This window comes from Pipistrellus kuhlii, unplaced genomic scaffold (genome assembly GCF_014108245.1).
Source record: "Pipistrellus kuhlii isolate mPipKuh1 unplaced genomic scaffold, mPipKuh1.p scaffold_m20_p_17, whole genome shotgun sequence".
Taxonomy (NCBI): Eukaryota; Metazoa; Chordata; class Mammalia; order Chiroptera; family Vespertilionidae; genus Pipistrellus; species Pipistrellus kuhlii.
In genome coordinates this window covers 1,395,679-1,407,491 of record NW_023425482.1, presented here as the reverse complement: position 1 = coordinate 1,407,491, position 11,813 = coordinate 1,395,679, and the positions used below count along the sequence as shown (strand labels likewise).

The window sequence follows — 11,813 nt, the reverse complement described above, 5'->3', positions numbered from 1 at the left end:
CGAGATCCTGGAGCTGTCCTCGGTGCCTCCCAGCTGCGAGGCACGCTCCTTAGGTGGGGGCCGGGAAAGAGGGTGTAGCCAGCGTTGCAACCAATCAGCATTCGCCTTGGGATCCAGGTGCAAAAAGCTCGCGCCCCAGTCTTCCATTCCTGGCCTAGCAACGATCCCCACTTTCTAACGGTCACCCAGGCTTGCGCCGCCCAAAGTGCATGTGAGTCCGAGTGGGAAGAGGAACAGGCTTTGAGCTGGTAAGTGGCATGTTTTTCTTACTCTTCTTTGAGCTTGAGCTTGGGCCTGGCCCAGGCACAACTGGAATATGGGTGATTGAATGGTTACCATGAGGTTCAGGAAGTGAGGGCTGAGGACTTTAGGCCATTGGAACTCCTTGGAGAGGCTAGAAATGGGGCCTCTTGGGCACCTTAGGGCCCTGGCTGGGTAGAGGCCAGGCCAGTTTGCCCTGTGATTTGGTCCATGGCTCCTGATGCCAGCCTGATTTGGAAGTATGTTGTGGGGCAGTTGGAGGCCCTTGGAGCCGTGTGTGGCATCATTGGCCATGAAGTATGGCCTTTGAACTGTGAGAGGTTTTCTGGGGTCTCTGGACTGAGTCTGGATCTGGTGACTAGTGGAAGAGGCTTGTGACTCTCCATGGGTTATTGGGATTCACTGGCTGAGAGATGAAACTAGTGTGCAATTGAGAGGTTTCTTGGGTCTTTGGATCCAGCCTGGGTTGAAGAGTGAGCATTGATGCAGTCAAAAGCCCCATGGAAAGTTGCCAAGAGTCACTGCATCCAGGCTATGCAGGCTTTTAGAGGTCTCTGGATTCGGGGTTGAGGTGCTCTTGGCAGATCTTACAGTATTGTGTCCAGGTTGGACAGTGTGGCTAGGAGATTAGGCCCATAGTCTTATGAGGGTTCTGGGGAATGAAGAGGTGTCTCCAAACCCCAGCCAAGTTGTCCATATGAAGTATCATTGACTTGTGGTGACTTGAGATAAAGCCCAGATTGGGTCATGTCTGGGGCATTTTATTTATTTATTTATTTTAATATATTTTATTGATTTTTTACAGAGAGGAAGAGAGGGATAGAGAGTTTGAAACATCAAAGAGAGAATCATTGATCAGCTGCCTCCTGCACCACCCCCACTGGGGATGTGCCTGTAACCAAGGTACATGCCTTTGACCGGAATCGAACCTGGGACCTTTCAGTCCGCAGGCTGACACTCTATCCACTGAGCCAAACCGGTCTCGGCAATGTCTGGGGCATTTTAGTACCTGTCCCTATCTCTTCCCCAAATCCTTTGTGGTCACTCCCAGAAGATATCAGGCTGTAATCATGGGGCAGGTACATGGGAAAGATGGGATGTACTGGGGCACAGGAAGCGGTCTGTGAAAGATCCTGCTCTTTAGGAAATCACCCAGGTGTCTTTATGAGGATTTTTTATATTTATGGGACAGTGTTGATATCTACTTTCACTCAGCTTTTCCAGCAATACTTGGTATTAAAGCTTTCAGGGTGCTTTCATGTACACCCATGGTTCTCTTTTTTTCTTTTTAAATATGTTTTTAGATAGAAACATTAACAAGGAAGAAACATCATTGATTGGCTGCCCCCTGCACACCCCCTTTTGGGGATTGAGCCCACAACCCAGGCATGTGCCCTGACCAGGAATTGAACTGGTGACCTCTTGGTTCCTAGGTTGATGCTCAACCACTGAGCCACACCGGCCGGGCACACCCAGAGTTCTTAAACCAAGGGTGGGGGATACAAGGGAGTGGTAGTCTATGAGTGGATTTCAAGAGTCTATGAACTCTTGGAAACCATAAGAAAACTATGCATGTTGGATTTTTGGGAGAGAGGAAGCAAAAGTGGTCACAGGGATAAGTGAGGAGTAGGTGAACTGTTCCAGAATGGACTTTAGAGCAGATTGTGAATTCCTTATCAATTATATGCAAAATGATATGAGACTACAGTTTTCTGATGTAAAGAGTTGACTCCATAGTTTATATTCTCAAAGGAATGATAACTGACCTAAGAGGTTAAGGACTATTGGATTAAAACAGGCTTCCATATTATTTATAGGGCCTAGACATGACTAGAAATGAAGATTCCCCTTTTTCTTCCCAGACCTGCTGTTGGCATACATGTTAAGGTATCTCACATACTAGCCTGCATGTCCAAGCTCAGTCTATCTGCCTCTCTCTCACACAGTCAGAGTCTAAGGTTATATCAGTTCTGAAGTCTACTTTCATGAGTATAGATCTGGGGATGAGGTACATGTAGGCCCTGGAATTGGGCCATTTAGGCTAGGAGGTTCAGAGTTCTGAGTTCCCAGAGCATGTCTAGAATTGAGGGGTGGTCACAGGTTCTAGGTGGGCACTTCTGGATTCCCTTGGGCTTCTCAGCCCATGGGAGGGACACAGCCAGATGTCAGAGTAGGACCCTCTCCCTGGGTTTAGGTAATACTGGTATTTAGTACTGTTCTTGAAAACAGGCCCTGTGAGGAAGTTGAGGGTTTTGGAAGACTTAGTCCCATATTAGGGCTGAAGAAAAAGGATGTGAGGATGCTGTGAAACCTAAGTTTTTGTATTTTGTTTTACATCTAGTCTAGTTCTTTTTCCACTTAATTCTCAAAAGGTGTGCTATGAGTCCTAGCCAGTTTTGCACAGTGGATAGAGTGTTGGCCTTTGGACTGAAGGGTCCTAGGTTCAATTCTGGCCAAGGGCACATACCTTGGTTACAGGCAGGATCCTTGGCCTTGGTGCAGGAGTCAACCAGTTGATGTGTGTCTCTCATATTGATGTTTCTCTCTGTCTCTTGACCTTTCATCCACTCCTTAAAAATCAATGGAAATATATCCTCCAGTGAGAATTAACAAAAATAAAAATAAAAAATAACTAAGATGTGCTATGATCGGTTCTCTATGATCTGGATTTAGCTAACCTGGCTATGCCTATATCTGGCTTTTGGGTTATGTAGACTATAGATTTAAGGGAAGAAAAAGGAATTTGCTCTGTGGTGTCTCTTCTCTGGTATGTGTTGGATGTATTTAACCAGAATGATTGAACATTTAAAAGTTTATGTAAGATTTAAATAATTGGCCTTAATCTATAAAAAAAACTGTGTGTGCCCAAGCCAGTTTGACTCAGTAGATAGAGCATCGGCCAGAGGACTGAAGGGTTTCGGTTTGATTCTGGTCAAGGGCACATACCTGAGTTGCAGGCATGATCCCTGGCCCTGGGCAGGGTGAATGCAGAAGATAACCAATCCATGTGTCTCTCTCACACTTCTATATCTCTCTCTCTCTCTGAAAAAAAAAATCAAGGGAAAAAACATCCTTGGTTGAGAATTAGCAATAAAAAAGCTGTGTGCAGCAGAAACTGGTTTGGCTCAGTAGTAAAGTGTCAGTCTGTGGACTGAAAGGTCCTAGGTTCGATTCCGGTCAAGGGCATGTACCTTGGTTGCGGGCACATCCCCGGTAGGGGGTGTGCAAGAGGCAGCTGGTCGATGTTTCTCTCTCGTCGACGTTTCTAGCTCTCTATCACTCTCTTCTACTCTCTGTAAAAAATCAATAAAATATTTTTTTTTTTAAAAAGCTGTGTGCATATGGGGAGGAGTTACTTAATTTGGGTAAAGAAATGTGTTCCTGGGAAGAGTTGAAAGTTCATAGAATTTTCCTGAATAGAATTTTGTTAAAACTTACCATAGCTTTGGAATTACTCAACATTTAAAATACCTGAGATAAAGGAAGAATGTTTTTTATAAAATAACCATCCCTCTATTCTGATTAATATTATAATATTAATTATAATATCAGATGTCCCAAAAATGTATACACACTTTGAGTAAAAGAATGAAACAAATTGAGCTATCAACTTCTAGTAGTGTATACATTTTTGGGGGGTGGGGGAAACACCCTATATTTATATCAAGATGGATTGTGCCTGAAGAGGCTCTTGGTTAAGCTTATCAGTGAGAATAAAAAATACCAGATTTCAAACTTTTCTTAGTAATATGAGTATTATAAAAGGCTAAAAGCCAACATCATACCTCCTTTTCCCATATACTTATCTTTCAATTATGTCCTACCTAATCTCTTCTACCTACTGTACCCTCTTTCAGGGTCCAGGCTTGTGTCCTCATAACCTGTGGTTCTCAGGGAGAAAACTGCAGGTGATTCCTACTGAGTCAGCTTGGAAAGTGGAAGGTGAGCAAGCTTTCTAAGACTGGGGAGAAGAGACCTTTCAAAAATAAAAAAGGCAGTGTCTCTGACCTTTCATTGCTCTGGTGTCACTTCTCACTCTATGCAAGATGGCTTGGGCTGTGCAGTAAAAATGTAAAAAGGGAGCCTTGGCTGATGTGGCTCAGTTGGTTGGGCATATGCACAGAAAAGATTGCTGGTTTGATTCCCAGTCACGGATATGTCCAGGTTGTGGGCTCAATCCCTGGCAGGGGTATGCAGGAGGCAATCAATCAGTGTTTCTCTCTCTCCCTTCCTCTTCTCTCAAAATCAATTTAGAAATCATATGTATTGTATATGGAGAGAGAAAGAGGCCTAGAGCAGAGGTGGGGAACGTCTGACCCTCTCAGGCCATTTAAAACCTATGAAATAATTTTGTCTGAAGCATTGGGGCTGCATTAATTAAATATTTTGACCAAATATAGTAGGCTAACTTTTAAGTTAACAATTCTGTGTGGCTAACAAATATAAATATTCAAATGGCCCTCGACCGAAAAAAGTTTCTCCACCCCTGGCCTAGAGTGTTACCAGCCTAAGGGCTGAGGTGTAGAGAGCTCTAGAGATACCCCTAAGGAGGGAGGAAGTCTTAAAAGGGATATCCTTAGATGAAGTAGACACCAAGTGGGAGGCAAGATAATGTTTCCCATTCTTGCCCTAACTGGTTTGGCTCAGTGGATAGTGTGTCCTCCTGCAGACTGAAGGGTTCCAGGTTTGATTCTGGTCAAGGGCATGTACTTTGGTTACAGGCATACCCCTAGTGGGGGAAGTGCAGGAGGCAGCTGATCGATGTTTCTAATTCTCTATCCCTCTCCCTTCCTTTCTGTAGAAAATCAATAAAATGTATTTTTTTTTAAGTTTCCCATTCTTGGGGGGGTTTTATTCATCGAATGGGAGATCCCTTGCCTTTTCTGCTCCCTTTTAGCTTCCTAAAAAGCCTGTTGACTACTGCCTGCCAACTACATTTGATGGCTTACAGAGGACACTGCCTTTTGAGCTGTCTCCAATCTCTTGATCATCAACGGGAAAACCATACCAGTGGAGATATTGAATCACAGACACATGATATGAGGCTGGGAGGTGAGGGGGACCACATACCACTGGGTCTTTCAGACCACTCTACCTTTCCTTATACACTTAGGGCTTCTCCCTCATGGCTTTCCCCACGTATTTCATATCTTCAGGGATTGTGTGTTCCTCTGTATTCACAATCTGTAGAAATGTCAGGCATCAGAGCTTTTATGTGTCTAGGCCAAGTGTCTCTTTTTAAATATATATTTTATTGATTTTTTACAGAGAGGAAGGGAGAGGGATAGAAAGCTAGAAACATCTATGAGAGAGAATCATCGATCAGCTGCCTCCTGCACACTCCCTACTGGGGATGTGCCTGCAACCAAGGTACATGACCTTGACCGGAATCAAACCTGGGACCCTTGAGTCCAGAGGCAAACGCTCTATCCACTGAGCCAAACTGGTTAGGGCCCAAGTGTCTTTTATATGGATGTTTAATGAGTCCCTGGGTGTGGTGGTGTGAGGAGTTAGAAAGCTCAGACATGAAAAACATTTAATGTTCAGAGTAGCAAATGAAGACAGCTTGCCCATTTGCATTTTCCCTTTCACTCTGACTCATCTTCCCCTCTCCCCACCCTATTATTGCCCATCTACCAGCCCCACCCAATGGCACACCCTGTCTGATGTAGGAAGGGTTAACATCTGCCTGCACCCAAGCTAGAACGAGAGGTAGAGGGAAGACTAGTAGGTCTAGAGGGAGAAAGTAGAGGCTGGTCCGAATATTTTGGGGTCCTGGGGCCAAAGGGAGAAACAGGAGTTTAGAGACATAATATTTGAGTCTAGGAGAGGACCCAGAATCTAAGGGAGAAGGCTGGAGAGTGGGGGGAAACCAGAGAAGCCTTCCAATGCCTGACTTGTTTATCTTTGTTATTTATTGGGCATATATGATATGCCAGGCTCATATAAGTGATTTATCATTTGTCAAATCAATGAAAATTTGTCATAGGGTGAAAGATCATGGAATAATATGAAAAAGAAATTTGAGTTTCTCAGACCTCATCCTTTCCCCAAGTTAACAAGTGCTAAAGTGAAAAGAGAGGAAATCTCCAAGGACCTTGACTTTTTGGGCAGGAAGTGAAAGAAACCCCGGAGTTCTGATTTCAGAGAAATGTAATTTGTCATCAACCCAAGAAAAGGAGTTTTTCTCTTCAAAGACCACTACAGACCCTTTTGGGGTTACCCCCGTCGGAGTTTGATGGGAGGATCTGAGTCACTCACACACAGTCCTCAGTGATGGCTCAAATGACAGAGGTCATTTCCACAAAGCAGTCAAAGCTTCCTAGTATCAAGTCAGGCATGCTTTTGGGCTCTCCTTCACTCTCTCTTTGGAATCCAGACATTTCAGTCCTTTTTGCCTCTAAGATAGCAGAAACCGCTTTCATCTACTGGAGCTCTGCCAACACCTCTAAGAAACAGAATTAATACTATTTGAGTGATACTATGTACTGACAAACCTTTTTCACACTCATCATTTCATCTTCACCCCCATCTCCAAATGAGATAGGCAGAGGTTTACCCTATTTCATGGATGAGGTAAGAGAGGGAGTCTGAGAGATGATTTGCCCAAGGTGACTCAACTAGTAAATGGCAGAGATGAGACTCAAATGCGGATCTGATTAGTTCAGAGTTTTTTATTTGCCTCCGATACACTTCTTTGACTCTAGAAGTTCACAAATGAAATAAGGAGACAGGTTAGAAGACAGAATGCCCGGATTCTAGAATAAAAGGGGTGATCTCTTCTGGAGCGATGAAGCAGAGCCAGGAGTATAAAACCACACCCTGTGGGGGAACTGTGGCAGGCTGATACTTGGGACATCCAATGGAAGATTGTGAGGTCAGGGGCGGAGTTATTGGGGTAGGGGGTGGGCAGGAGCCCAACAGAAGTTCAGAACATGCGGTGTTCAGGAGGAAGCTACAACTGGTGAGTGGTTTCTTCTCCCCAGCTGAGACTTTCTTCCCATTATATCCCTTTCTGTCTACTTCCTGCCAACCTATAGCCCTCTCCCTGAGGTGACCAAGTAATAATCCAGCCTCCCACAAGAGTCCTCACCACATCTAGGAATATGCCTGCTGGGTATTGAGACACTTGGGTCTATCTCTTTGTATCTGTGTTTCCAGTTCTCTTCTTAAAAGCAAAAGTGATGATTTTGATGTGTGAGAAATTCCTGTCCTGTTGGGTTCTTTTTATTCTTCACCTTTGGCTTATGAAAAACAAAATTAAACCATCTTCTTAACTTGAAAGGAAATAGCCTCTCCTCTATAGTTCTCATTTCCCTTTCTCTCACGTCCTCTCGGGTCTAGGTCTTCTTCCAAACCTCTCTCTATCCTTGGATCAAGAGCCTTCTTTCCAGTGATTTCTATACCTGCTCTTAACTCACTAGACAGGCATTTTCAGTCTCTTCCAGTTCCTTCTCTAAGGATGTATTCTAGATGCTTCAGCCTCAAGATGATTGATGCCTTGGAGCCTGCCCTCCTGCAACTATGACCCTATCTATTGCTGATTTTCTGCTTCTCAGAACCCTCAGCTCCACGTGATAGACTTGTGAAGGGAGCTGAGGGTTCTGGGTCCTCTCCTAGACTCAAATATTATATCTCTAAACTCCTGTTTCTCCCTTTGGCCCCAGGACCCCAAAATATTCAGACCAGCCTCTACTTTCTAGCTCTCTAAACTCTCCCATGAAGCTGTGTCTTGCCCCATCCCTAACTGCCAGGGATGACTGGGTCTGGAGGAGATTGCTTTGTCTCGAATGAAGGAAGCCTGGCCTGCTCAGAGGGGCTCAGAGAAGAAGCATTTAAATCAGAGATTGCTAATTGGCAGAATCCATTTACACTAGTCTTAAACCCACTACTTAATATATCAATAGTTGTTAACTACCTGATCCTTGCTTTTAAGTCCTGACATTGATCTAATTTCTGTTCTCTTGCCATTTAACTCTAGGCCCCTGGCCTGTTATGGATTTGGATAAGCTCAAGTCTTCTCTTGGGTTAGTTTATTTGCTCCATTCAGGACAGACTGCTCTGATCCAGAACAAACAACTCATTCTTCCTTCCTTCATCTCCACAGGCTTGAAAATATGCTGTTCTTTCCTCCCCTTTCCACCATGGACCTCGAACTGTGGCCTTTGTCTCAGAACCTCTGAGATTGGTACCCAGGCAAGGCAAAAATGCCCCTGTCCTCAACAAGACTGCCTAGCCCCTATCGCTCTGATCGGCTGGTACGGCTAGCAGCCAGGCTCAGGCCAGCACTATGTGATACCGTTATCACCGTGGGGAGCCAGGAATTCCCTGCACACAGCTTGGTGCTGGCAGGTGTGAGCCAGCAGCTAGGCCGCAGGGGCCACTGGACTCTGGTGAAAGGAATCAGCCCTTCCACTTTTGCACAGCTTCTGTACTTTGTTTATGGAGAGAGTGTTGAGCTGCAACCTGGGGAACTAGGGCCCCTTGAGGAGGCTGCCAGGGCCTTGGGGGTGCAATCCCTGGAAGAGGCATGCAGGAAGGCTCGAAGAGACAGGGCTAGAGTAGAGTTTAGTCAAGGGCTGAAGGAACATCAGAAGCCAGAGAAACCCACAAGGGATTCTGAGAGTGAAGTGGGGGACCTTGGAGAGCAGAGACCAGAGAAGTTTATTAGAGCTGGTGGGAGAGAACAGGAGACGGTGCAGGAGCACAGGCCACTGAGAGAGAGCTCTGAGGTAGCAGAGACAATGAAGGAGGATCAGAGGGAGCTTATGAGATCAGAGGAGAAACTCGACCAATCCCTTTTTGACCACGGTGGGAAACAAGAAGTGATCACGTGGGTGAAGGAGAGTCCAGGGCGCGCTGAGGAAAATTTAGGGGAGTTGCCTGGCCCCCCACCCCCACCAGGTTTCCTCCAAACCAGCATCACCTCTAGGCCCTGGTGGGCTGAGGCCCCTTGGTTGAGGGAGAGCCAGCCTGCCCTGTGGAGCCTCCTGCTATTTGCGCCCAGATATGGCACTCCTTTCTCCCATAGTACTTCCATCACCGCAGCCTGGCAAGAGGTCTGGCCTCAGGATCAGAGGTGAGTGAAGGGGTCCAATGGAAGCCTATCTGGGAGGGAGTGGCTCAGGCAAGGCAGTGGTGATTGGTGAAAGGGCACCACATCTTTTATCTCTATTGTACATTCCTGAGCTGGAGATAAGACAAAAAGCTCCCACCACTGGGGAAACCAAAGCCCAGCACCTGAGAATGTACATCACTGATCCTGGGTTAGTCAGGATCCCAGGTTTTGCCAACTCTGTTCCTCTTCCCCACCCCACCCCAAGGATCCCACTGTCCCTGAACTTCCACAAAGGGCTCTGGAGCCAGAATCAGTTGGCCTCCTCTAGCTCTACCTCAGGTAAGCCCTTCACTGTCTGCATGAACCCTGGAATATGGTCTCTCTGCTGGGGTGGTGGCTGCAGGAGTCCAGCTTGAGTAGGGCCCCTACTTCCCTCTGTTCTCTCCAGGTTCCCTCCCCCAGGGCCCCACAAAGCTCAGCCCTGGGGAGATGGAAGAGCCTGATCAGAGGCACTCAGGTGAGTAGAGTGAGGATGCTTTTGCTTCTGTCTCATTGTAGCCCCTGACATCTTGCCTGGGTGTTCCAGTGATCCCGCTCTGGGATTCCCAACTCTGCCTTCCTTTGTTCCCACAGGTGAACTTCCAACCTGTATGGGTCATGGGGGCAAAGCATGCTGTCCATCTCACCAACAGCCTTTCAGGCCTCCTCCTGCTCGGTCCAGGCCCTATTCTTGTTCTGTCTGTGGAAAGAGGTTTTCACTCAAGCATCAGATGGAGACACACTACCGAGTTCACACAGGTATGGGCACCCTGCCCAAGCATTGATTTGCCTGCCCCTAAGTCCCTCTCTGCTGCCTAGCTCCCACACAACTCCCTTGTCCAGTTGCCCCTGATCTACCCTTAGGCCGCCAACCTGTGACCCTTGAGTCCGCAGGCCCACGCTCTATCCATTGAGTCAAACAGGCTAGTGCTTTGCCCCTTTCTTATCTTCATCGCCCTTCCCCTCCACCCGCCCTAGGAGAGAAGCCCTTTTCCTGTGGCCTCTGTCCCCAGCGCTCCCGGGACTTCTCGGCCATGACCAAGCACCTGCGGACACACGGGGCTGCACCCTACCGCTGCTCTCTGTGCGGAGCTGGCTGCCCCAGCCTGGCCTCCATGCAGGCACACATGCGGGGCCACTCGCCCAGCCAGCTCCCGCCGGGATGGACCATTCGCTCCACCTTCCTCTACTCCTCCTCCGCCTCTCCCTCCTCGAGGCCGTCCTGGGACTCCACCTCCAAGTAGGTTCCCTGCCTCCTCCGACGGGATGCCAATAGCGTCTTTGGCTGCAGCTAAAGAATGAAAGATATAAAGACAGGCCAGCGGGCTGGCTAAGCTTCTGATCCTGCACCTGGCTTTGTCAGTCTAGCAAATTCGGCTCCAAGAAGCATCGCAGGAAGGGCGCCGAGAGCCCTCTCCCAGATGACCAAGGACAGCACAAGCCTGGACTAGCGATCCCGTGTGGGGCGAGGGCAGTGAAGTATGCACAAGTGAATCTTAACTGTGTGGGGACTGTTGATTTCATTACTAAAATAAAACGTTTTCTGTGCCTTACTCTCCGGACAAGAAAGCCGAGTCCAGAATTTAGTCTGTGCGGGTTGGGGCGCGCGCAGCACGGCCCCTGGTCCTGTGGCGGCCCCTCGTGGCCGCACGTCCGCTGTTCGGCGCGGCGGCACCTCTTCGGTCCCCCGTCCGCCCGGAGGCAGCGGATCGGAGGGCCCGATGTTCGGGCTGACTTAGCAGCAAGCCCTGCGGGGGGTAAGCTGTAAGAACCCAAGTTCCTGCCCTTTCCACGGCAAGCAAAGGCGCACGGAGTCGGAATCTGGGGGGTCCCTTGCCCGGGATCGAGGAGCCGCGTACTCCACTCTGCTTTCAACCACCCGCCTCCTAGCCTGGAGGACAGGGCCCCGGCTTCTGCGGCATCTTTCCTCCACGCTGGCCGGGTCATCCCTGGAACTGAGACGACCCTTGGCCGCCGCCCCTTCCCCAGCCCTAGCTCCTGCAGACGCGAACTTCGTTTCCCGGAGTCTTCGGGCTCCCAGCGAGGAAGCCGCCGCACCCTGGGAGTGGTAGTTCGCGCCGGCCGCCGGCCTGCAGCAGGACGATGGGAGGAGTCTGGGCGGAAGCCACGCCTCCCGGCGGCTCGGGGGCTCGCTTTCTCTCTGGGTCGGGTCGGGACCCCTGCAGACCCAGCTCTCGCGGCCCTAGCTCTCGGCGGAAGGAGCGCGACGCCTGGACTACATTTCCCTGAGGCCTCTGCGCCTCACCCCGCTCCGGCCGCGACGAGGGGCCTCCGCTCCCGGCCGCGGCCTGAGGTGCCGGCCCGCCGGCCGCGGACTCCCGCTCCCGTGGTGCCCCGCGCGCGGCCGGCCCAGCCCCCGGCTCCCGCCAGCCCCGCGGCGGCGCCGGTAGTTGTCGTGAGCCGCGGCCGCGCCGCCCCGCCCTCCCCTCCCCCC

General features: G+C 49.0%; 1 protein-coding gene and 1 long non-coding RNA gene across 4 annotated transcripts; one reads left to right on the top strand and one right to left on the bottom strand.

Moving 5' to 3' along the window:
* Positions 1–6,396: 6,396 nt before the first annotated feature.
* LOC118720668 lies at positions 6,397–11,795 on the bottom strand. Of its 3 annotated transcripts, none has more exons than XR_006741815.1 (3): positions 11,625–11,795; positions 6,821–6,964; positions 6,397–6,709 (listed from the first exon to the last, which is right to left on the bottom strand). It is a non-coding gene; the product is annotated as an uncharacterized LOC118720668 (long non-coding RNA). The 3 variants fall into 3 exon arrangements; XR_006741816.1 differs by lacking the exon at positions 11,625–11,795 and adding an exon at positions 9,188–9,321; XR_004988499.2 differs by lacking the exon at positions 11,625–11,795 and adding an exon at positions 7,958–8,078 and having other exon boundaries at positions 6,821–7,856.
* Positions 8,469–10,927, top strand: ZBTB32 (zinc finger and BTB domain containing 32). Its single transcript, XM_036440810.2, has 5 exons — positions 8,469–9,340; positions 9,585–9,658; positions 9,768–9,836; positions 9,953–10,117; positions 10,337–10,927. Exons 1-5 carry the CDS (start codon positions 8,469–8,471, stop codon positions 10,600–10,602), a joined length of 1,446 nt encoding a protein of 481 aa, XP_036296703.1. The 3' UTR covers positions 10,603–10,927.
* Positions 11,796–11,813: the final 18 nt, after the last annotated feature.

What these genes read in the sequence shown, in the direction of transcription:
- ZBTB32 (XM_036440810.2), top strand. Translation starts at nt 8,469, where the DNA reads ATGCCCCTGTCCTCAACAAGACTGCCTAGCCCCTATCGCTCTGATCGG. An exon ending in CTCCTCTAGCTCTACCTCAG is followed by an intron (nt 9,659 to 9,767) that starts GTAAGCCCTTCA and finishes TGTTCTCTCCAG; the next exon opens with GTTCCCTCCCCCAGGGCCCC. An exon ending in GCCTGATCAGAGGCACTCAG is followed by an intron (nt 9,837 to 9,952) that starts GTGAGTAGAGTG and finishes TTGTTCCCACAG; the next exon opens with GTGAACTTCCAACCTGTATG.